The 27,269-nt window shown below is 35.1% G+C and overlaps 1 protein-coding gene across 2 annotated transcripts in view; it reads left to right on the top strand.

Annotated features, from left to right (window-relative positions):
• The window catches only part of LOC149804575 (translation initiation factor IF-2, mitochondrial-like), an 80,375-nt gene that overhangs the window by 21,720 nt on the left and 31,386 nt on the right, over positions 1 to 27,269 (top strand). For both annotated transcript variants that reach the window (XM_089941739.1, XM_089941748.1), the window contains 5 exons: positions 2,969 to 3,083; positions 8,973 to 9,035; positions 14,470 to 14,587; positions 20,017 to 20,177; positions 24,540 to 24,716. In XM_089941739.1, coding sequence (XP_089797865.1) covers positions 2,969 to 3,083; positions 8,973 to 9,035; positions 14,470 to 14,587; positions 20,017 to 20,177; positions 24,540 to 24,716 — 634 coding nt within the window. The remainder of the gene's footprint in view (positions 1 to 2,968; positions 3,084 to 8,972; positions 9,036 to 14,469; positions 14,588 to 20,016; positions 20,178 to 24,539; positions 24,717 to 27,269) is intronic.

Genomic DNA, 27,269 nt, shown 5'->3' on the forward strand with positions numbered 1-27,269 from the left:
CCAAATTTTCCAGTCTTTAAGTTGATGAGGAGTATAAGTTGAATTTTTTACATTTTCCATTCATCATCCATATGTAAATCGATGTGGGGTATGGGATGAAGCCAGGTCAACACCTTTACTTCATATTTTTCTGGTAGCTTCCAGTTTCATGAATATTAATGGTATCACTGCATGATATTCCAGATTAATTGGGAGACTGCAGTCACTGGTGCTAACTTGCTTTTTTCCCTAGTTTTGTTTTGGAGAGAGAGAGAGAGAGAGAGAGAGAGAGAGAAAGAGAGAGAGGGAGGGAGGTATTAGTAATCTGCATTGTTCTTTGCCTGACATTTACGATCTTCCTCATGTACATGGGCACTACTATATTCTATTATCGATTGATACCTCTGAATCAACAGTTCTTTCTTAGTTTTAATCACAGCATCCATTGTCACAAAAACCACGTGACCATGCAGTGTTTTTTTACAAGCTAGTCAAATATGCCCTGAGCTTTGGCCAGGTTACTCCAGCTGACACCAGCTGAGTCCAAGATTCAACAAACAAGAACAAATTAGTGAGGCTTCCAATAGGGAAATGAGAAATGTAACGAAAATTAATGATAGAGACAGAAAAACAGAAAAGTCTCATAAAAAGTTTAAATAAGATACTTTTATAATTTTGTAAAATGTTGATAAAATACTATGTGATAATTATGTGCTTAATCTTTGGTATTTTATAAATATTCATTGAACATTCGAGTCATTAATATGGATTACATCCCTTGTAGGAATAATTATATCAATGAAACAGGTGTACATGTACTTGTGAGGATCAAATAAAATGCTGGCAAATCAAATATCTGTGGCTGAAATTTGAATTAGGCAAATTCTGTTTTTTTATTTTTTTTATGAACAAATGAGATGCTTTGCATTAGTATAGTACATTACAGAGCATAAATCATACGTATTGTTGTTGTTGTTGTTGTTGTGGGGTTTAATGCCATTTTTCAGCACACGATAGGCTATACATGGCGGTCAGTATTAATGGTGGAGGAAGAACCCAGGAAAACCCAAGAAAGAACCACTGACCCACGAGAAGCTACTGGCAAGCTTTCTCACATACCAACATTGGCCGAACCCGAGACTCGAACCCACGCAGAGGTATCATAAATATTATGTAGCTTGTGAAATGTTAACTCTTTAATTGTTTTCTTTCATTTCATGTTGGAGAAATCAGAAAATAAAATGCACATACAAACCTGTACAAAATAATTATACAAATTATTATATAAGAGCAGTCCTATTAGTTAATAATAATTTATCAACATGGTAATTGAACAAGATTGATACAGCTTTGTGACCTATTTTAGAGTTTGCTGAATACATCTCAAAATCATGGTATTTACAAGTACTTAAAACAATTTCAGACATAATCCATATGCCATATATACTTGCTTATAAGTCAAATCAAACTGCAAACAACAAAAATTCTGATTTCCTTTAGAATAATGCACTTGTTCTACTGATTATTCCTAATAAACTGCACAGACCCAGATCTGCCAGTGATTAATCTGCGAGGGCAGATTTGGGTCTGTGCAGTTTGCAGTTGGACTCATCTTATAAGCAAGTATAGATGGTATTAGTTAATTCCCAGTATAATACAAAGCCCAGACTTTCAGGTTAGATGGTACTGACTCTATAGGCTGTAAAATATGGTATCCATATTTTTTAACCCTCTTAAAATCTAAAAGTAAATTGATTTGCATGACTGCTTTGTCTCCCTTTGTATGCTCTCCATCAGTATACACAAAGAAGCCTGCAGTCACGTGTTGGTTTAATGACCATTGGTTGTACAGTTATAATAAATTAAGTCATAATTAATTCTGCCAACTGTCACAAAATGAAAGGTTGTTTTTCCTTCATCATTACCTTTAAGAAGCTGGCAGTTCACTATATGTTCAAGAAACTGCTTGATCATGACCAGTGTGAAACATGTCCACTGTGTTAATTGTTGCCTATTAGCAACATCTTTAGTCAATCCACATGATGATTAGTGTAATCAAACTGGTTTCACGGTTGGTAGGTTGAATACTCAATTACCACTTTTTGAATACACTTTTCATTCGTTTACTTACCAACCTGACAGCAAGATGGAAAATGCAGTAACATGACATGTCATCATTGGCACTTTAATTTGTTTACCTACCAACCTGACAGCAAGATGGAAAATGCAGTAACATGACATGTCATCATTGTCACTTAATTGAAGACACAATATTCATCAGCAGAGTGAACATTTTTTCCTCACAATAGTCTGCTTTTGTAACATCAGTGCTTACTGTTCAGCTAGCTTATTATTATGCAATCACTGCATTATGATGTCATTGATATGAAATCACTTTTTACCTAGGTATATCATATATATCATATTGATTTGAACTCAGAGGGAGACTGGACAGGAGGTCGCATCTTCTGTCTCATTAAATATTAAAATGAAAAAGTTCTCATACAATTTTAAAAGTCAAAATAACATTACTGTGAAAGAAAATATTAAGGTCAGTGAAATATATGTATATATGAGACATTTGAAAAGCTTTAGTAATTTATAACATGATATAAAATATTGTGTCATACTGAAATTATTAAGGTAGCAACATACCATTGAATTTTTCTTGTACTTTCTATGTGATGACCTTTACATTAGGATAAATATTCAGTTAAAATTTGTGCACAAAAATGACTTTAAATTCAACTTATTGTTTTGTAATTTTCGATGACTAGCTATGTATGCGCTTCAATTTGTCTCTATACGCTTAGTTTTACATATGTTCTTCTTATCCAGATTTTACTGATCTTTCAACCACAGCTGTGAAGACTCTTGTGACAACTATCTTAGTTCGATATTTTTATCAGCAAGTTTCATGAAGTCCTTCTTTGCTTTAAATTTGCTAAGGTTTTTCATTTACAACTGTCATTTTTCTAAATTTTGCTAGGTGAAGCCACTCACCAAGAAAACCCAAACCATTAAGCTCATACATGATAAAATCATTCCAGTTTATGAAGGAATGACATTCATGGACCTTGCAACAGTCACAAAAAGATCAATAGGTATGTAAACATTGCCTTTGTTAACCTATTTTTCATGTGTCCCTAGGAATAAAATTTTATTTACCTATTATGTTACTCAGTATTATAGTCACCCCCCTCTTGAAAGACCCCAAGAGGCCACCTTGCTTAATACTAAATAATATTTTCGCTTCATATAAGGTATACTTTCAGTGCAGAATGGGTTTTATTGTGAACAAGATTGAAATGTACTGATGAGGTGAACTGGCATCCAATTGACTGAGCTTTTTACCACTCTGGAGTCCTAATTTCAGTCCCATTTTGCTCCAGCTTGGTGGAAAAAATTTCTATAATTGTTGATAAAGACAGTTTACACAGTAAGTGAAATCTGAAAATATTAATGAAATGATCTGATTGGCTGAGCTGGTTACCTTTCTGAGATACTATATTTCTCATCCAGTTGTGATTAAACTTGACAAATTGTTGTTGTTGTGGGGTTTAACGCCATTTTTCAGCACGATAGGCTATACATGGCGGCCAGTATTAATGGTGGAGGAAGAACCCGGAAAACCCCGGAAAGAACCACCGACCCACGAGAAGCTACTGGCAAGCTTTCTCACGTGCCCACATTGGCTGAATCTTAGACTCGAACCGCCGCAGACAGAGGTGAGATGGCAGTGATCCGTAACGAAGAGCGCTTTAGACCACTCGGCCACTCGGGGCCCCAAACTTGACAAATAGATTTGTATCATCAAAATCTTGAATAAATTTGATTATGAGTAAGAGACTGTATATTACAGTATCATCTATTTTGATGTGGCTTAATATTTGTGGTTTTGTTAAAAAAAAAGACTTTTTGGGGGTATGTAAATTTATGGTTTTACCAGTCAAAGTTTGTATATTATTGGGTTTTTAATTTAATGTCTTAACCTCTCCAAATACCCAAAATAAATAATACAAAACAGTGGTCTCTTGAAAGTTTAAATCAATACTTTATGAGCACAAATAAAAAGTCTGATGAGTTCAATGCTTACACTTTGATTTTGTCTTAGTGAATGACGTGAGTGGAAGCTGATTGAACCAACAACACTTGAACAATACTGCATGTACCACCTCATGGGCAAATTAAGCTTTACAAACAATGTGCAAACCTTTATTGTTGCACTGACCAGGATCATTTGTTGTTGTTGTTGGGTTTAACGCCATTTTTCAGCACACAATAGGCTGTACATGGTGGTCAGCATTAATGGTGGAGGAAGAACCCTGGAAAACTCCACAGTAGGCTGTACATGGTGGCCAGCATTAATGGTACAGGAAGAACCCTGGAAAACTTCGGAACGAACCACCAACCCACAAGAAGCTACTGGCAAGCTTTCTCACATATCCACATTGGCTGAATCCGAGACTCGAACCGAGGCCCCAGACCAGGATCATAGTTAAACAGTAGCTTCACATTATATATAAGCTGTCATCTTGTACTGAAATTAGTCTTTTGTCCTGGTACACAAATATAAGCTGTCAGTTAGTACTGAAATTAGCCTTTTGTCATGGTACACTATATATAAGCTGTCAGTTAGTACTGAAATTAGTCTTTTGTCATGGTACACAAATATAAGCTGTCAGTTAGTACTGAAATTAGTCTTTTGTCATGGTACACAAATATAAGCTGTCAGTTAGTACTGAAATTAGTCTTTTGTCATGGTACACAAATATAAGCTGTCAGTTAGTACTGAAATTAGTCTTTTGTCATGGTACACTATATATAAGCTGTCAGTTAGTACTGAAATTAGTCTTTTGTCATGGTACACAAATATAAGCTGTCAGTTAGTACTGAAATTAGTCTTTTGTCATGGTACACTATATATAAGCTGTCAGTTAGTACTGAAAAATATTGTCAATACTCCACCTGAACAGATAATTGTTTTGGCATAGTGTTTTTGCTGAAAGACTTCTTACTATATCTAGTTGGTTCTTAATCAAATTAATTTTAATCTAACATCCAACAGGGTCACCATGGTGACCATCTAGGTAATCTTGTTATCACTCCTCCTCAAGAAAGAAATATTAATATTAACATGGAGTTTATAATATAAAATTTCTTATATCTAGTTGGTATTTAAACCTACATGGTGCCATATATAGTGTTCATCCATTGAGTTCAAAGATGACTGTGGTGCCACTAGCTGGTTTGGTTTCTGTAAGCACATGAGTGGCTGACCTGGCCAATTTGTGCTCAGAACAGAACATTTTACTTGAGGCTGCTTAATTGGAGATTTATGCTGCTCAGTTCACACTACCTCTGCAATTTGCCTAAGTTTAGAGTCTGTAGCTCTAGCGTGGATGAAAGCACCGAAATCAGATTGGTGTATTGCAACTCAGTAAGTGTCTATCAAAGATTCAAGACTAAACAGTGCTTTGTATATTTAATGTATTTTATGTGCTTGGCCTTTGTTCATGATTGAGGATAGAATTTTGTTGTGCACCTGCTCTTTTTCTTGTTAGTAACCTGTAAATAGGTTATTTACTTTGGTTTGAGTTCAACATGCAACCTTGATTATGACCTTTGAACAGGGTGGTGATACATCTTCAACACCATGGGACACATGGACCAAAAACATGATGTCTGTGGCCAAATATACAGTTAAAAGTTTAGGATAATTTCCATTAAGATGCTTAAGTGTTTTCAGAAAAGGTTATTGCAACATAGGTAAAGTGGGGATGTATATAAGTTTAGATCAATAAGCTTATTCACTCCTCCTTTTGATATTAGTCTGGAATCATTTACTGTTGTGTTGGGATATAGTTTGAGAGGAATCATTTATTTCAATTATTTATGGGAATTACAAAGTGCTCATTAACTGATGGGAATAAAACACTAATTTGGGATCATTGTAAATTCATTCGAAGACATTTTGGATTATATCATTGTGATACATCAAGTCAGTTGGTGCATCAGCTAATCAAGACTATTGGTACATTACACTATTGGTGCATTACACTATTGGTACAAGACCTGGAATTCATTCAGACTCTTTACTTTTGGACCTGTAATAGATATTTTAGGATTATTTGGGATTTAGTGCACAATACTGTTCACATTATATTTTAAGAAAATAAATTATTTGTTGAATTTACTAAACTTGCTGGTTTTGCTTTTTCTGTTACTTAGTTTAAGATCATAGAGTTGTAATAATAGTGCCACATACCATAGTAATATGCTCTGCCTCAAGGTTAAGGTCATGGAAACTATAAACCACTGACTTATATCCATATACAGGCATAACTGTTAAACCACTGACTTCTATCCATATACAGGCATAACTGTTAAACCACAGACTTCTATCCATATACAGGCATAACTGTTAAACCACTGACTTCTATCCATATACAGGCATAACTGTTAAACCACTGACTTCAATCCATATACAGGCATAACTGTTAAACCACTGACTTCTATCCATATACAGGCATAACTGTTAAACCACTGAATACATTTTAATGCAACTTTAGATTGTTATACCCCCAGCCTCAAGGTCAAGCTCACTACAAGGTGTAAAGTAAGTCAATAGCCAGTTTTTTTTTTTAAATCCATGATGTCACTTTAATCCATCAAATATTTTGATGGAGCTTTACTCATGTCCTCACCTTACCATACAGTAGCCATACTCCAAGCTCATAGGTTTAGCAGTTGACCTTACGCCAGAAGGTAGATCGCTCCGCCTACCAAACACGTGACTTGACAACGTCTTAACCTCCGACAAACGTTCTGTGAAAATGGCGGGCGTGATAATATTAAAAGATATACCAGACGATATTGGTGAGCAATATTTGCCATATGAAACAACATTGAGACAGAAGGCTAGAGCATTTATCCATCGCTTGCACTTCTTTAAGTTACGTCGGTATGCGGAGAACTCGCCCCCATGTATCTGGAGAAGTCGCCCCAGAGTGGTTGGAGAAGTCGCCCCAATTGGTTGGAGAAATCATCCCAAAACTTTTCACCCAAATAACCTTTTTATAATAGAATTAAGTCATCTTTTACGTGATTCATATATATATTTTTATATATACATGATCACAAAAGAGATATTAACTAAATTAAAGCAATATCATAGTAATATTTATGAGGACGAAATTAAGTCTGTATATAATCTAATGAATGAAGACAGTATAGTGATTAAAAATGATGTCAAACACTATTGTTATTGTGAATCAAGATGATTATGTTAAAGAAGTTGAACGTCAATTAGAAATTAAATAAAAAAATTCAACATGCTTTAATGAGATCGCTAAAAATAATAATTCCGTATGTGAGGAATTTTATACTTTCCCTCTTAACAATCGTACACCTCAAAATTAATAATTCTGTATATGAGGAATTTTATACTTTCCCTCTTAACATATGTACATCTCAATTCTACATATTACCCAAAATTCATAAAAATCCTGACCATAATTTACCTTTAAATTTTCCAGGACAACCCATTATATCAGGTTGTAATTCGTATACTGAAAACCTATCCAAATTTATTGATAGTGTTTTACAACCTTTATTGAAATCACTTCCTTCATACATTAAAGATACAACTACTTTCATTAAAAAGTCGAAGTCTATTCCACATCTATCTGATAATTTCAATCCTGGTATCATTAGATGTAACATCACTATATACCAACATTCCGCATGCAGATGGTATTGAAGCGTGCAAATATTTTCTTGATAACAATCCTAATAAAAGCATACTATCTAGCAAAGATAATTGTAAAATAATAAAAACTTATCTTGGAAAATAATTATTTTTAATTTAATAATGCGAATTACATACATTTAATGGGTATTAATATGGCTCCTATATACTCTTCCCTTTCATGGGTGAATTAAAAAAGGATTTTATTCAAAACGAAAAGTTTAATCCATCTCTTTGGTTCAGACTTTTAGATGACATATTTATGATCTGGAAGCATTCAACTGAAAAATTGAAAAAAAATATTGATCGCCTAAATCATTTTCACTCGACGATTAAATTTACTTATACTGCATCTAGTACGCATGTTTCATTTTTAGATGTAAATGTAATAAAAAATATTGATAACACTATCTCTAAAAATATTATCAAAATGCATCTAATGATTTGAAGAGCAGAGCAAAAGGGACAGATGACACTTATTTTTCGTTAAGAACAGAAGCGGAGTTGATCCAATGGAAAAGTTGAAAAATTGCAAATTTTATAAATTTAATAAGTTATTAAGTTGAAGAAAAACAACAATAAATAAAGCCTTAACCATGTGGCTAATCTCAGAATTACTATATATGATCCTTGGGGCGACTTCTCTGAACCGTTGCGAAATTGATAAATATATACAATAGCTAAGTCGATATCGACAGAAGCAGCTTGTCAGAGGAGAATGGCAGATGTAACAGTGCCTGGAGGTGTGTATAATAGCGCTCGCTGATTGGTCAATCGAGCAGAATGATTGACAACTGGCGATAGGTCAGTTGTTATGAGTTTGGTGTTTCATGTGCTGTTTTTGAAACACTTGTTTTTTTTCAATCAGCAATTTCTATCAGTTTTGATTTACATTGCTTTGTCATAGCGTCATCAAGAAAATCTTGCTATGTACTTTTATATGACTTCACTGTGCTAATTCAAAATCCTGGGCCTATTGATATGCACAGAAGTTGACCAAGATGCATCACTGCTACATAAGCCTGCCTAGTGAAATGATTGAGTGTAAGCCACTGATATCAGACCCACTTGGGCATCTTCTTATAACTTAAGGTTATCCATATATGAAAATTAAAACTGTTTGTTATTGTTCAGTTTCTTAGATATGACAGAGATGGTGGTAAATTTTAAAAATGAAATACAGCAGATGAAATCATTTTTGCAGGTTTTGTTTTAGGGTACATTCCTTTTATATTTGTTTCAGATGATGTGTTTGAAGCAGCCTTACTTGTTGATGACTCACTGGATTTTCAAGACAGCCATGCAGGTTTGGATACCAAGATGTTAAATTGTTAATATATCATGCATTCAACTTCAAACATGGACCAGCAGTGCTCTAGATACCTTTCAAACTTTAGTGACCTACATGAAAATTTTAGTGGCCATTTCAAACTTTATGTTCCCATGCCTTTAAAATTTTGATTGCCTTATATGTTAACAACAAAATCAAGGGAATGACCTATAGTTGAAAACAACAAAAGAGTGACCTTTTTAAGTAATGGCAAATTAGAAAATAGTTATTAAAAAGCATAAAGCTATTTCTCTATTCAATACACTACCTGATCACTATAACTAATAAGTTCCAGAACCTCACTAATCCATCCTTCTTGGAAAGAAGGAAAAAATTGTACTTCCTGTTTGTATACCGTATAGGCTACATAAATAAAATCTATGGGAAGAAAAAAAATCTTACAAGAAACTGTTATAATTCCTTTGCTTGCTTTGCGTATAGGGCCATGTATAATGAATGGTCATCAGTTTGGTTTTTGCTGCAATTCTGTCAACATTGTAATGCCACATTCCACTCTTTGATCTTTATTTTCATCCACCTGCTTGTACAGTTGTTGTAACATAAATTGTAATTTGGAGGTTATCCAGTGCTTCAGGGACTGTTAACTTGCTCTTTTTCTCATTGTTGCTTTGGTTTTTTGCCTGTGGATGATCTTGTAGTAGCATTCATATCATTGGTACTCAGTCTATTGAAGGGTCATATGGTTTAATTTGGTTGATATTTCTTGTCAATAGTTCATTTTTACATTGCTATTTCATATACACTGTGATGCCTAAATGCACAAAATACAGAGAGTTCGAATTTGCAGAGGAAACACAATTCGGTCTTCATCTACCCAAAGTGATTTTCTTGCCTGCACTAAGTGTACATTGGCTATTTCATACCGTGTCTTTGTGGAATTGTCAGAGAGGGTTTGGTTTGCTATCTTGCTTAAGAGTTGAAGAGTAGAAAGAGACATGTCGAGAGAAAATCAATGGACAGTGATGTATTGAATTTACACCCCAAGGTTTAGGCGGCCTCAAGTGGCCAAGTGGTCTAAAGTGCTCTCCCTTATGGATCACTGCCATCTCACCTCTGTCTGCGTGGGTTCGAGTCTCGGATTCGGCTAATGTGGGTATGTGAGAAAGCTGGCCAGTAGCTTCTCGTGGGTCGGTGGTTCTTTCCGGGGTTTACCTGGGTTCTTCCTTCACCATTAATACTGGCTGCCATGTATAGCCTATCATGTGCTGAAAAATGGCATTAAACCCTACAACAACAACACCACAAAGTCTCATCAGTAACTAGATTAATGGGGGGGGGTGACTATAGAAGGAGTCAAAAATCTCTTGCTCAGACATACAGCTGCCATTATCTTTTTCTGCTGGTTAGTACTATACTCTGATGCCTACCATGTAAATCCTTAACTTATATAAAATTATCACAGCAGTGTCCACCCAGCACCTTTATTAAATTGATTGGTATGTTTTTCAAGCAACTTCATAACTGGTACATAATACAGTGGTAACTTCATTGTTGATGGATCAAGCATCTCTGGTAACTTGTTGCATCATCAAGGTGATAAAGAGATCAGCTCACCACATGACATCACATTATGTTGGCCTAATGCGACAAGATGCCTTCCTTCAGTTGTCCATACTTAAAGCCATATCATTCTGTGTTGCCGTGTTCATTGCCTTTTGGCTCAGCCTTGGGTTCATTGGTTGCATTGAGGTTTTTCAGAACCAGGCTGCACAATAACTGCCTCTTCAGACCACATTACCTCCTGTTTTACACATCAAGCTCTGCCTCAGTAGAGAGATAATTATATACTGAAGAAGAGGCCAGATCCCATTCAGTAGCAGTAATTTTGCTAACAGTTGAACTTTAGGCAGCAACAGGCCCCTCAGTTTTGTGGACAGCCTTATAAATGGGAGAGGAAGCTCCGTTTTTCCTTCCCAAGTCTCTCAATCACTATCAGTGACTGTCTATACTGACTGTGGTCACTCTTCCTGTGAGTACCAAGCTCCTTTATTGTCATCAGTCTGGGATCAGTCTTTCCTGGAAAACAAATGTGTGATCCTTGTCCTTTCAAAGGGGCTTTGAATTTTGCTCACCCAGTCTCCTCTTTTATCCTTTCCTTCCATGAAAGAAGTCGTCACCAGCATCAAGAAAGCAGAAGTTTTACATGAGATCTGCTTTTTGCTCACCAAGCAGGGAGTAGAGATTGTTCATAGGCGAAACTGTCCAGGTTTCTACTGCAAACTTTACCTGGTGCTGAAAACTAACAGAAAGCTTCAGCCAGTTTTTGACCTAAGACTCAACAAAAACATTGATGTACCAAGGTTCAGAATGTAGAGAGTATCATTGAAAAGGATTTCCAAGAGAGGCACATGTTTGCTTTCATTCTTAATTTGACTGATTCCTATTTTCATATATCCCCATACATCTTACTTCTTACAAATTCCTTTGGCTTGTGCTTTAAGGAACTATGTACCAGTTTCACACACTCCGATTTGAACTATATCATGGCCCATAGGCCTTTACTAAAACTTTTGATTGAATTATCACTCTGTTCAGGTCCATCTCATCAACTGTAACTGCAGCGTATCTGGACAGAATCCATCAGAAACATATGGTAAGTTCAATTCTATTCCAGGATATGAACAGTTTCTTCTCGCTCTTTTGTCTCCTCTGGGCTTTCTGGTGAACAGGGAGAAGTCGGATATCACTCTCTTGTAGCCTTTTGCCCATCTGGGTATCAATTTTTTTTCTCCATTTATCTCAGCCTTGTTTGGCTCCCCAAAGGTGCATTACATGGATCATCTAGTTCTTGATTTCCAAAAGGGAATGGATTTCTGGAATGGAGTTTTTTCAGCCCCAGTTTACTCATTGTGGCTACAGGCATGGTTCATCTCAGCCATCTCTTCATGCACCCATGGGACTTATTTTCCACTGGTTTTTTTATCTCAACCAATATAAAAAAGTTCTTGCATCAGTGGCTAAGTAGAAAATGGTTCACAGCATGAATACTGCTGGGAGACCCCCAATAGAGATCATGGTGTGGAAAGATACCATCTCATAAAGTTGACAGGGTTTGTTCACCTTTTCACCACCATCAGCGACAATCTAAAATTGATAATTTACTCTCTCTTCTCAATCAGTTGTAAATGAGACAGCTTGACAAGACAAGGTGCATTTTGCTGAGCTGTCTCTGCATGGCATCAGATGTTACTTGAAACACAAATGGACAACATTCAAGGGGTTCATTAATGACCCTTTTCCCGGTAAGGGTGGTGAAGTAAGACATCAGCTCCCCAAACCTTTATATCTTGGCTCATGTGGGTGATCCACTTAGCTTCAGGGCATTTCACATTCAGTTACACCTAATGAAAATTTCTGATCATGTGGTTTTGAGTCATCTCTTTAAGCCATGCTTTTGAACATGTTTCAGTCTGAGACATCTTTGAAACTGTCAGCTGGCATGTGCAGTCAAGTTTCTACCTTTGTGATAAGAATTCTTCCAGAAATGGTTTGTAGGTAAGGAAACATCACTTGTTTCTCATTACTGTTTGCTTGATGTCACAATTTACATGATGCACAGTTGTGTTGCCTATGGTTTAGTGGTTTTATCCTTTACCTTTTGAATTCTTAATTACTCCTAAGGGTAACTGTGGCAGAAATTTAATGCTCATGCATTTGTTCCTACATGTACTAGCTATTCTTTCAATGTTGATGTTATTGAATAATGTTTTCAATAGTAAAAGGTCATTTGTATCAAAAGTTAAATCTTTTTCTGAGAATATATTCCGATTTGCATCATGATAAAGTCCGCTCACACTTTTCACAGATGTGAGCATCCTCTTTTATGTTTTGTTCATTGATTTGTATACATACATATACTCTCTTTTAAGTGATTGTTCTGTTTTGACTTGGATGTAAGTAACAGTTTGTTGCAAATCTATTCTATGATATACTCCACTATTATCTTTATTGGCAAGTTCGAATAACAAGTAATGTGTATGATCACTTGTCCTTATAACATCTGTTGTATGGACAACATCTTCAATAGCAAATTGACAGATTTTCATTTCCCTAAAGAGACCCTCATTTCCCTACTGGCAGCCTCACTGATTTGACTTCTTCTGTTCATTCTTGCCCTCAGTATGGTTTCAACTGGAATAACCAAAGTGCTAAGCATGTTTAATTACCATGTAAATAACACTGCATAGCCATATGGTTGTTGTGACAATGTACATCACAATTAATACAAGAAAGAATTGCTGATTTAGTGGTGTTTATTGATAATGTAATATAGTACGGTCGTAATACATGAGGATTATTACAATCATCAGGTAACTGAAATAAGTCTTTTCTCTTTGCAATAGCTACAAATAAAAACCGCCCTGAATAAATATGGTCTTGTACACTGACAAAATTATGTTTGGTCTCTCTCTCACACACACAGACATGCATGTGCGTACTCATTGCAATAACTATACCATGATTTCAAATTCTTTTTTTTATTTTTTATTTATTGCAATTTGATAATGAGATTATTGTTGCTGTAAAAATACAAGTTGCACTTAATTTCTTGACAATGTGGTCTCATATCGTTGCGTATTATTTACCAATAAATAATACCCATAACTAATACATGTTCAAACCATCTTAATCACTTTGCCAACATTACACAACATAACAGCTACATATGCTCTAAGTGCAGACAAACTTGCACACTGAGACATAATCCTCTCTCTTTCTCTCTCCCTCATAACAAAAAAAATCTTTTTGAGTGTTTTTATTTTTATTGTAATTAGATTCTTGAGTTGAGAGCAGAATGAGACAGAAAATATACATTTACTTTGTACATTTGTACCGTTAGGTTGTCGAGTAGCATGTGTTCCATAGAAATTGTTCAGGTACATTCCCTTTAATTTTCATACACAGTGAGTACTGCCAAACGATAATTATTTATTTTACATATAATTTTTCATTAATGATAATTTTTTCATGTATGAAAAATTACATGAAATATGGTAATGATTTTTCCTTGTAACTTGCAGCACTGTAGACCAATAATGAGCAGGCTGGCAGAGGAAAATCTGTGTTGTTCATTGTTGGTTGCATGTATTGCATAGATAAATATGGTTACATTCATTGTAAGAAGTAAGAAATTGAATTTCTTAATTTTAAGTTCCTTTTCAATGAGAAACTTAACAATTAATGTAGACGTCAGATTTATAGTGAATTTTGATGAAACCTAGGAAGGGACCGAGTTTTCATCAAGGTAGTATATAATAAAAATTAATTGTCAATTATGTTAATTATATTTTTAATAATTAAATTCAAAATCTGAAAATTGAAAACTCTGTGATCTCTTGATTTATTTATTTTCCATCTGTTTTATATTGATGTTGACATTTTATTTTAGTGATACCTGATATAGATATGGCAATTGAGATAAACAGAAAGCTGGGTTACAGGTCAGAAATGAAAGCCAGCAGTACCAGTAAACCAGCAAAAGTGCATTGTACAGACATCATTAGACAGTAAGCAATTCTCTAATTTACATAATCCAAGGTATTGTAGCAAAATTATGACCCTCCTTCATTTCTAATTTGCTTTGGTATCAAATTCTGTCATCAGTTTTAAATTTTAACAACAAGAAGCCAAAAGAAACTTGGTGCCTTTTAAAATGGGGGAGTATTATGATTTCCTTTATCTCTCAGTCAGATTGTCTGTCTGGAACACCAAACTTGGTACATAGGTTGCCATGGAGACCATCTGCAAGAGGTGTATGATTTTTGGGTCTCTGAAGATGTACAGAAATAGTAGTGATAGTTTAATTTTTTGTTACCAAACTTTTTGTACATGCATTTGCAGGAGGACACGTAATATGAGTAACATATTTTATATTACAAACCCTGTCTAACTAAGTTACTGCAGCTCTTGGGACAAGGAGGGTCAAATGGGATAAAAAGTATTGGGACTTGGTAAGGGCTGTTCTATTTAAATATACATGGTACCCAGGGAAAAAATATGTGCCATGGTGCTATGGACACTTGCACAGATCATAGGAAAATGGTAGTTTTTGCTGTTGTTGTTATGGGTTTAACACAATTTGTCAGCACATAGTAGGCTGTATATGGCGGTCAGTATTCTTGGTGGAGGAATAACCCTGGGAAGAACCATGGATCCACATGAAGTTGCTGGCAACATACCAACATTGGCTGAGCCCAGGACTCGAACCCACATGGATAGAGGTGACATTTCAGTGATCTGTAAAGGCAAGTACCTTTGACCACTTAGCCACCCAGGGTCCCCCTATGTAAAGATGATACAAAATTTGAAATCACATTTATGGATGACTACTCTAGATTGAAAATGTCTTTTCTGGGTCCCAAGAATGTTATACTGGATCAAACTGTCAAACTGTATTGACCAACCATGGAGGTAGCTATAATTTATTACCTCATCTGGATATTGGGCTATGTGAGCTTATGAGTTGGCCCTGCAACCAGCATGTGTTGACTGGTGTGTATTGTCTGTCAACATTGCCAATTTAAACTTCTTACAAAAAAACATTTGACTAATCAAAAACTGGAAAGTAAGACAGTTCATGCTATGGCGTCCTGTTGAGCCAAATTTCCTGGCTAGTAGGGAAATAGCAATCTCAGGCCCACTTATTGATTCATGGAGGCTGAGGAAATTTTAATTTGTGATTAAGAGTTTTATATTGTCCAGAACACTAGTGTTTTATAGACACATAGGAATCAGTTCTCTGTTATTTGATGACATGAACATGCTCAATAATAGGTCTGCCCAAACTCCAGTTGTACAAAAGTTTGGCAAAATACTTATTGAGAATATCTTCATCTGATACTAAGTTCAGCCCCAAAATCTGGACAGATTTATTTGCTAGACTGGCACAATAGACTTATCATGGAAAAAAGCTATAATTGAAAAGCATCACCAATTGTCAATAGTTTTCTCCATTTGCAAAGAATGATATTCCCCACTGGTTTTGAACATTTTTGCATATCTTTTTTAACAGCTAATACAAGGAAGCTTAAGACTGTGGCTGCCTCAGTCTGTCCTTGTTCATCCTTTCAGCAGTTACTAGATTGTTATGAAATGTCAGTCATAAAGGTTGGTTTTGTTTTGTTTGCTGCTTTACTACACAAAAACAGACATATGTTATTTAATGCCGGGGCAAATATATTGCCTTGCCCAAGGACTCACCACAGTAGCTCACCCTGGCTGGTAGGATGGTGTGATTCAATCCTGCACCCTTTCAGTCATTAGTCTGGCATGGCTCTATCAGCTATGAAGGAAAAGCTTAAAGAAACATGCAAGATCCTAATTTATTGGTGGGAAAAGGTCAAATGCTAAATTTCAAGAGAGGCACCATTCATAACAGTTATGACAGTAATTTTGTCTCTTAAGCTTGTATCGTTTCCTGGTTAATGCAGTGTAGACCTAAATTCTACATTTTACTTAGAACTTCGGAGGTATAAAAAAAAATCAGAAACAGCCATGCTGCCTAATATATATTTAGTAGTCCCTCATTATAAAGCTACATAAGGGTGCCATTGAGTATGCTGCCTGACAGTGAGAACAACTTGTAATGAATAACATTTTACAGACTGTGTTCCCTCATTATAATGCTGTCCATTGGAGCCATTGAGAATACTGCCTGACACGGAGACCTCTTTATAAACAAGTACATTATACACACAGTATTCCCTGATTATAATGCTGTCCTTTGGACCCATTGAGTATAAAAGCCTGACAGTGAAACCACCTTGTAATGAAGTACATTATACAGTGTTCCCTCATTTTAATGCTGTCCATTGGAGCCATTGAGTATTCAGCCTGGCAGTTAGACCACCTTGTAATGAAGTACATTATGCAGACAGTGTTCCCTCATTATAATGCTGTTCATTGGAGCCATTGAGTATTCAGCCTGACAGTGAGACCACCTTGTAATGAAGTTCATTATACACATACTGTAAAAATTGTTTATAATGTTTCACAAAGAATGAGGATTTTTGTTTTAACATGATAACCAAGAAGTATTATACGGTAATACCTCGTGCATTCGCGTTTCTGGATTCGCGAAATTTTCATTGGTACCCTCTATGTACGTTTTCTTTATTTTATTGAATTGTACCTTCGTTATATGACTTCTGTGACATGTGAAGTTTACCTAGTTTACCTTCCTGACAATGACAAAGAAAACGTCAGTCATTAAGTTTACAGTCCCATTCGTTACTTGGTTTTACCTTACTGTGAGTGCAAAAGAAAACCGCAGCCAATGAATTAGTATTGGGGTAATATTAGTATACATGTACTGTACCGTAAATGCGCTAGTGTGGCAAATACCCATTAGGCGATACTGTACTCTATTTTTACGTCAACCTTTTATTTCTCTTTTTAAGGATAATGTATTAAGATAACTTTTAAATGAAATTAAAGTGCTTTGGGAGCATGATTTGGGTCATATTTAGGGTTTAAACCCTAGAAATAAGCATTTATTAGCATTTTTAGTGACTCGTACCAAACATTCGCAATTCCTTCTGATCCGCGACTGAGGGAATAATTTGGGTTCATTCATGTTCATGAATGTTCGAGGTATTACTGTATACAAAATCGTAGCTTATTTTTCAGAATGTTTACGTCCATGTCAATGTACATGTTCATGATATTGGATATACAATTAGTTAACTGTTTATACTTGTACAATTAATGTCAAGAAGTTTACCTGAACTCATGTGCAATGTTAATTAAATTTTCAAACAACATGTTATCATGACAAAAATGATAAACTAATAAGTTTTACCACTGGATCAGTTGAACATATGAATGAACCCAAATTATTCCCTCTGATGAGTTACAGTAGTAACGAAACAGGTCAGACAGGGGACGACAAGAACACCCCAACAGATGGGAGGGAACAGGGAATCAGTCATCATCTTCTATCAGTTTTACCATCATTGAATGTGTCGGCATGCATATGCATGTACCAGTCTGATGAATAATAAAAAGAATTTGAAAATGTCCTAGTGAAGTAACTAGTTAATTAGTCCTTTATATATTTTAATGAAATAAATTGTCAATAGTCTTCTGTTTTTTATATTAATTTGAGATATGTTGTTATGTTTTTTCAGTGACATGCAAATCAAATGTTCATAAAGAATAGCATGGGTGTCACTTAAGCAATCCAATGTCTGCTACACGATCTAGAACCTCGCTCGCTTTTGACAGAGTGGCTGGTACCGAGTCATTGTCATCCTTATCATGCCAGTAGCTCAAACATTCATTGTTTCCTGGTGATCACTAACTTAAAAAGCAATATCTTTAATTGTCGGTATCACAAATGTGACACTGTTACCATCAGAATTAACATAATTTGAAGAAATCAAAAATCCTCTTTTCCGGACCCGTCGGCATAACATATGCACTGTAGTAAGGGGAACAGCATCATTGTTTAGCTGTACTCATTTATTCAACAGACAGGTGTGGAACTGTAACTAAAGGATATTTCTAAATTATTTAAGTCAACAAGTACAAAACAAAAAAGGGGGCCCCAAGTGGCAGAGTGGTCTAAAGTGCTCACCGTTACAGGTCACTGCCATCTCACCTCTGTCTGCGTGAGTTCGAGTCTCGGATTCGGCTAATGTGGTTATGTGAGAAAGCTTGCCAGTAGCTTCTTGTGGGTCGGTGGTTCTTTCCGGGGGTTTCCCAGGTTCTTCCTCCACCATTTATACTGGCTGCCATGTATAGCCTATCTTGTGCTGAAAAATGGCATTAAACCCTACAACAGCAACAACAACAAAACAAAAATGGGGCCTCGAGTGGCCATGTGGTCTAAAACGCTGTCCGTTACGGATCACTGCCATCTCACCTCTGTCTACGTGGATTCGAGTCTTGGATTCAGCCAATGTGGGTATGTGAGAAGGCTTGCCAGTAGCTTGTCATGAGTTGGTGGTTCTTTCTGGGGTTTTCCCGGGTTCTTCCTCCACCACTAATACTGACCGCCATGTATAGCCTATCGTGTGCTGAAAAATGGCGTTAAACCATACAACAACAACAACTACAACAAAACAAAAACATCTTTTCATGTTTTGTTGCATTGAACCCAAACCTTATGATTCTAACTTGTTGATTATGGATGAGGTGTGATTATCATACATTTGTTAATTACTTTATGTAGCTTTGGCATGTCAGGTGATAAAAACTGATTAAACTTATTTTCGCTGATAGACCACATAATCAAATGCTGTAACCATTGTAAGAAAGGAATGCTATATCAGAGATATTGGAATATACAATAATTTAGAATTTGGACAGGGAAATTGAACTTGGAACATTCTAACAGAGGCAACATTTTATTGAAGAAAGTAATAAATGATCTTTACCTTAATTTCATTTTTTCATTATGAAATGAGTTCCATGATTGTACCCAGCTTATAACAGGAATTGTTTTAAAATAATGGCATTATAGAAAGGGAGTGCTGGAGATGTAATTATTGGGAAAAAAACATTACATGACAAAATATTGTGTTATTAAGATACTATCATTCAGTTTTTCTTTATTTAATTTTTAATCTTCACAAACTTTTAGTTTTTTTGCATACCTATAGTAATTACACCAGACCAATTTTTGTAATATTTAAAAATAATTGTCAGGTTACCAGTAAGTGCTTTTTGTTATCACTTATCAGCTATGGGGAACCTCTGTTTAAATGCCTAATGACACCCACTTATTATGATTTTTTTGTTTTATTGCAGATAATTTTTGAATTGAATAAATTTTTGGAATTTTTTTTAATTTGATGATTCAATTAAAAAAAATTATTATAAAAAGATTTTCACAACACATTTGTACGTAGGTATTTGATAGTTGTTCAGAATGTGCCATATACTATACCATGTTTTATTATGATTAACTGGACATTGTTTTATTAACCATCAGACCACCGCCTGACCCAGCTGACCTGGTGAAGTGCCCTCCAGTAGTTACTATCATGGGTCATGTAGATCATGGGAAGACAACTCTACTTGATGCTCTTAGAAAATCCAATATTGTAGCTCAGGAGTTTGGTGGAATTACACAGCACATAGGAGCATTTTCAGGTAGCTTAGATGACATAGGCGTGGTACCTGTATCAATTTACTGGCATCAATAGTAGCATTTGATGACATTGTCATCATCAGTGTTTAATATTTTGTATTAAAATGTTTTTAAAAAAATATTTAAACATTGGGGTGGCTAACACTCCAAAGGTGAACCATACTGTTATTTAGAACCTTTGTTATTGTATTTCTCATGTGATAAGCATAAAATATTTCTGCCATCATAACCCATGATCCAGGCTGCTTGTTTTAAGATAAGCACAAGTGCCCTACCTTATAAACCTTTTGAAAGTGAGGGAATGGGTCTGACATTAGAAGAAGCTTTCTTGAGTTGAAATAAAACTAAAGAAGTTTTAATTGAGATGGGCTTATCATATACAGGTACAGAAAAATCCACTGAAAACCTAATGTCAGACAATCATTTTTCCCAATGTGAAAGACCCATAGGAGCTGATGTTGAAAATTATAATGTAATTTATATATATTTTCCAGCGAAAAACATTTTATAATTAAAAATTGGATCTTAGTTACCTTCATTAGGGTGCCCAAATTATTTCTATATAATCCATAGCTTAGTGTTGGGTGATTATTAATAGTAACAAATCAAAATAATCCAGATGTTTTGGCTACTTATTATCTTATAATAAGTAGTCACTACTACCAATGTTTAAAGAAAGAAGACACAAATGTTTGTATTTTGTCAACACATCAACAAATGAGGCATCTGATAGTTTCTTTCATTTTCATCTTGACACATTGGAAGGCAGTGATATAGTACACTGTATTACCCTTTCTCATTGCTCAGTTGAAGAAATGTGCATTATGTTGGTTATCTCTGATGGTTGACTTTTGCTAAAGGAATATGGCTAGTTTTAAGAATTGTTGTTCCATTTTATATTGGCTTGTGGTATAATGGCTACTAGCTAAACAAAATCCTGCATGAAAAATTTCCAGTTACCAGACAGTTTTGACACAGGATTAATAGCATTGTATTATTGGTAACATAAACCTCAATGGTATCAACTAAGATAAATGTGAGGTAGGGTTAAGTTTCTGGTCAGATGTGGCCCAACTACTGAAAAGCTGTTGGAACAAGATTCCATCATTACACTTTATTGTTTATTATCTTTTATTTGTTGATCTCAGATTTTTAGATATGTGTGTAGACTTGCATTACACTTTCCATAAGCAAGTCAAGTTACAAGTTTTGTGTCCAATTAGATCTAACTCGTCTCATTCCTGTTGATTATCATTACACTAAAATGAATTACTTTATTGACTTATCACACATTTCCCATTAGCGGGGAACATTTTATAAGTAATACTGGCATGTTCAATTTATACTTGTATTAATCATTTTAATTTGGGTTTTTTGTGGGTTTTTTTATACAGTTTTAGGTTCAAATCATAATGCGGAAACTCATTCAGAATTGTAAGAGCCAGAGACCAGTTCATAGATCTGTCACTGCTTTTATTTCAGTGAAATTTCTATAACAGATTACAGTACTGTGAAGAAATAAATCTTAATTGTTTCTATGGAGATTTTTACTTATTCTTTTCTTTTCTGACAAAGACTTGTGCATTTATGCTGACATGTACAAAGATGCACATACATAATACACAGACATACAAATGCATTCTACGTAATACACAGACATACAAATGCATTCAGTATAAATACAAGCAGTTAGAGTCATTGTTTGTTCAGGTTAGGACAACCACAGCAATACTAGTATATTTTTTTGATTGCTTAGCTGATCACTACCTACAGTACATGCATCATTTATTATGGATTGTCCACTCAGTATGGTCAACATGGACTGAGGGGCAAGCTGCCAAGTGTCCACTACAAGTATGTTGATGTCCACTGCATCTAAAGTTTAGTGGACATCCACTCAATCTAGTGGAACTCCATCATGTATTTTATTGAAGCCATTATGGCACACTAGAAAAACATATGGGAGAAACACCAGCACTGTAAACCCAACCATGGCTGGTGTCCATTTTTACCTGTACAAACTATATACAATGGTAACATGTCTTGTGATTTTTATCAGTGGCCTAGCTAGGGATGCATACAGATGACCATGTGTAATATAAAAATAAATGGTTTTAAATTTTTTGGTGATCCTCTCAGAAAACTTATCTAGCTTCAGCATACATCCCTGTCAATCAAATACATGTACATATACCTGTTATATACACATGCAGAAATGTATGCACCATTCTGCATCATGCAGTAACTAGGATATTTGTTCTCAATAAATGATATTTATTGCATTTGACCATTTGACCTTTTGTCACAGCATAATGAGTATCCACAAACTTGTTAAATAATATCATGTATGAAAATTAAGATTTCCAACTGAAAATTTGTGTTTCTTGAATATAGACTCAGTGTGTATTTGGTAATTTAGACCTTACGTCATTTCCACACTTGGGTATCTTGTTTTCATAAATACACCAGTCAGTGTTCATTACTTATTTAGGCCTGACTTAGGTCAGTGAAAGCCCTTTAGGGTCAATATTCTATAGAGTAACATTACTCTTTTCATCTATTTCTTTGCTTTGAAATTGGTGCTTGAGCAATGCAAGAATTGTATTTGCATCTCATGAGTTTTGATTACCTTAGGATCTCTGCTTGATTTCTTCACTAGAAAATTCATTCATGTGGGGCAGTATTTGCATCACATAGAGAAACGAATTACTCCAATTACATGTGTTTATTTTGCTTTCAGCACAGTCATTTGCATATTAGGTAGAGGTCTGTTGCTATTAATATCACAATTTCAGGTTCACATCACTAGTAGCCTTTGTGGTATATCAGCTTTATGTATACTGGCCATCTTGCATGGGCATTCTGTATACACAAATTGTACATTGGAGTCAGATCCTAAATGGCTGAAGAAAGTTATGTTTGGCATACACTACGCAATTGAACAACCATGTCTGGTGACAAAATAATGCATGCACTTTGTATTGGTAGATTTTGATTACTAATCTTAAAAAAACAGCAAGTTAAGTTGACGCCATGCTTATCAGATATGCAGTTGTTTATTGCTACATGATCAACTTCAGGTCATATAAAGGATTATTACTAATGCATGCTCAGAAATTCAGACTTAATTTGGATGTTATGAATACATGCACAGCTGACCTAGCCATTCTGCATTTTTTATTTGTGCTGATGGCTGTTTTGAGTGTCTTTTAGCTATTAAGGAATACAGTGCCTTACACATGTTAAATACCATAGTAGCTTATTAGAGGAAAAGGCAGACTTTTGTTAAAAGCTTTTGTAATGTCAGGCTTGAATAAAATAGGTTTGCGAAAATCTTTAAGCTAATAAAATTGGTAAGTAGAACTCGTTTATTTGACATTTTAAATGGGGTCCTTGATGTAATCATGTTGTATTGAGAATTGCTTTATATCAAGAATTATGTTATACTGAGAATTGCTTTATATCAAGAATTATGTTATACTGAGAATTGCTTTATATCAAGAATTATGTTATACTAATTGCTTTATATCAAGAATTATGTTATACTGAGAATTGCTTTATATCAAGAATTATGTTATATTGAGAATTGCTTTATATCAAGAATTATGTTTGGGCTGTTCCATTTAAACATACATAGTACCCATGGAAGGCAGTTTAAAAAAAATATATGCCAGGATAGTTTGATTTCACAGTGTTCATTTTAAAATGATAAAAAATTTAAAATTGCATCTATGAGTGGGTACCCCACGTTAAAAGTGCCTTCCCTCGGTCCTATGTATTTTTTTAATGGAACAGCCCTTCTAATTAGAATTGCATTATATCAAGAATTATGTTATAATGATTGACTTCATGATGATAAAAAACTGTAATTTAAAGAATGTATTAGTGATTTAATGATTCAAATTTGTTAGCAAATAAATCTGCAGAAATACAGCAGTAAACTGAACTTTTATTCATTTAAAAAGACAACTTCATGACATGGAGAAATTGTTGAAGAAAGCAAAAGCTTTTATTGGGTATGAGTTAAGTTAAATAGAAAATAAATCCAGAGTCAAAACTTCCAGAGTGCAGCACTTTTCTGATAAACTAGATAATTGTATATCAATGTATTTCAGTGCTAACTTTAGCAGCTGGTTGGCAAAATATAGCACCATCCTGGAAAATTATTGAATTTGTGTATTGTTAATGAGCTGGTCAAAATATGTCACAAATCTCTGCATTCCTTGAATTCCTTCAAGCTTAATGAAACATGATTTACAAAAAAAGTCTGTAAAAGTTTGCTGCTTTCTCTTTCAGACATTATTTTCCATTGAGTACATTTCTTGTTTAAATAGTACATCAGCTACATTATTTTTCCCTTTCAGTCAAATTATCCAGTGGGGAATCTATCACATTTCTTGACACACCTGGACATGCAGCATTTTCAGCTATGCGAGCACGTGGGGCCCAGGTGACAGATATCATCGTTCTTGTAGTAGCAGCAGATGATGGGGTCATGCAGCAAACTGTGGAATCAATTCAGCATGCACGGCAAGCTAATGGTTAGTCATTTATTTATCCTGACAGGACTTTGTTTTAAATGGAATACAGTGAAAACGTTTTTAATTGTTCAAAAGACACTGTTTGGTAATATATGTATAAGTGTCTTTCATTATAGATGAGACTGCTTTGGCTGGCACATTATGTGACTGCAGATAGATCTCTGTTGTTTGCAGATGAACCCAACTTATATGTTAATATATATGGTAATAGACTACTATAAACTGTGGTCTTTACAGTAAAAAACATGTAAGTTTAAATCTAAACATGTAATCTGACTTGATCAAATGTGAATATTCAAAAGTTTCTTATGTCAGCCATTGTATAACATTAGCCACATCTCTTAGTACTGATCCATGAGCTTTAAAATAAGCCAATTACTGTAGTACAGTCTCTTGGTACTGATGCATGAGCTTCAACATAACGATATTACTGTAGTACAGTCTACTGATCCATGAGCTTATTACTGTTGTACAGTCTCATTGTACTGATGCATGAGCTTCAAAATATGCTTATTACTGTTGTACAGTCTCATTGTACTGATGCATGAGCTTCAACATAACCATATTACTGTAGTACAGTCTACTGATCCATGAGCTTATTACTGTAGTACAGTCTCTTGGTACTGATGCATGAGCTTCAACATAACCATATTACTGTAGTACAGTCTACTGATCCATGAGCTTATTACTGTAGTACAGTCTCTTGGTACTGATGCATGAGCTTCAACATAACCATATTACTGTAGTACAGTCTACTGATCCATGAGCTTATTACTGTAGTACAGTCTCTTGGTACTGATGCATGAGCTTCAACATAACCATATTACTGTAGTACAGTCTACTGATCCATGAGCTTATTACTGTAGTACAGTCTCTTGGTACTGATGCATGAGTTTCAACATAACGATATTACTGTAGTACAGTCTACTGATCCATGAGCTTATTACTGTAGTACAGTCTCTTGGTACTGATGCATGAGCTTCAACATAACCATATTACTGTAGTACAGTCTACTGATCCATGAGCTTATTACTGTAGTACAGTCTCTTGGTACTGATGCATGAGCTTCAACATAACCATATTACTGTAGTACAGTCTACTGATCCATGAGCTTATTACTGTAGTACAGTCTCTTGGTACTGATGCATGAGCTTCAACATAACCATATTACTGTAGTACAGTCTACTGATCCATGAGCCTATTACTGTAGTACAGTCTCATTGTACTGATGCATGAGCTTCAAAATATGCTTATTACTGTTGTACAGTCTCATTGTACTGATGCATGAGCTTCAAAATATGCTTATTACTGTTGTACAGTCTCATTGTACTGATGCATGAGCTTAAAAATAAGTTTATTACTGCAGGACAGTCTCATTGTACTGATGCATGAGCTTCAAAATAAGCTTAGTACTGTTGTACAGTCTCATGGTACTGATGGTTTATTACTTATTAGTGTAGTACAGTCTCATACTGTTAATCTAGTGCAAACTGTTATTGTTATCCATGTATTATGTGAAGAAAATTTAGTAATTATCCTTCCTACCTCTTTTGACACTTGCACAGTGTTGTGCAACAAATTCTACAGTTATGTATAGTCTTGAAATTTTGAATATGATTTGAGATGGTCTCTAGATGTTCACAACTGTTTCAGAATTTTGGGCCATCACCTGAACAGAGTTTTGTGGGGTAGGGATGCTTTTGTTGCAATATAATTGTTTGTAATATGTGAAGTAATTTCTGGAGTCATGATTTTAGCACATCTCAGTTTACAATGATCAAAGTGGAGACTTAAAACCTTGCAATTTTGTTGAGGGTTGTAGATGTTCACATGGTTGTAAAATGTTTGTTCACTTGCTCAAGGGGATCTGGGTGGAACTAGGATGTATCCTCAGGGTCATAATTCAGAATATATATATAATCTATAATACACATCAGAAATCTATAATACACATGGCTTTAATAGTTCTCATTTAGGGCAATGATATGCAGTAACTTTTCTTATCCTGCATGTATTTATCATCTCTTTGAATTACCTATATTGGGTTGTTCCACTTCCTGATCTTGCCTATGCAAATTAGCACAGTGGGCTCACCCACTGCAGGCTTCAAACACATCTCAGTAGCTATTATCAGCCAATTAAGTGATATGTGAAATGGTGGTTTATATCTGACCTCTCTGCCTTTTAACTGCTACTATTTAAACTGCCCAAGGGATAGTTTACATCAGCTACAATCATGACTGTTTACCATTTATACATGCTACATGTAATGGGCACATACTGAAAGTGGTCATTTGTTTTTTTAATTATATTTTCATAGATTACTAAAAACTGCGTTTTCTAGAGACATGACTGTGTCATCGGGTTTAGGAAAACAAAATTGTGTTTTTAACATGAAATGCCATATTACAATTTGATGAAAATCATATCTCCATTCCAATTGGTGATCTGATTTTAATTAGATTGCACAGTTATGGCAGGTGTCAACATCTTGAAAATACATTTCTGCATTTCGTCAGTGCCATCCAAGTTTTCTGAGGCAAGCTTAATTCT

Source organism: Sinohyriopsis cumingii, chromosome 2, assembly GCF_028554795.1.
Source record: "Sinohyriopsis cumingii isolate HCF-2022 chromosome 2, ASM2855479v2, whole genome shotgun sequence".
Lineage (NCBI taxonomy): Eukaryota > Metazoa > Mollusca > Bivalvia > Unionida > Unionidae > Sinohyriopsis > Sinohyriopsis cumingii.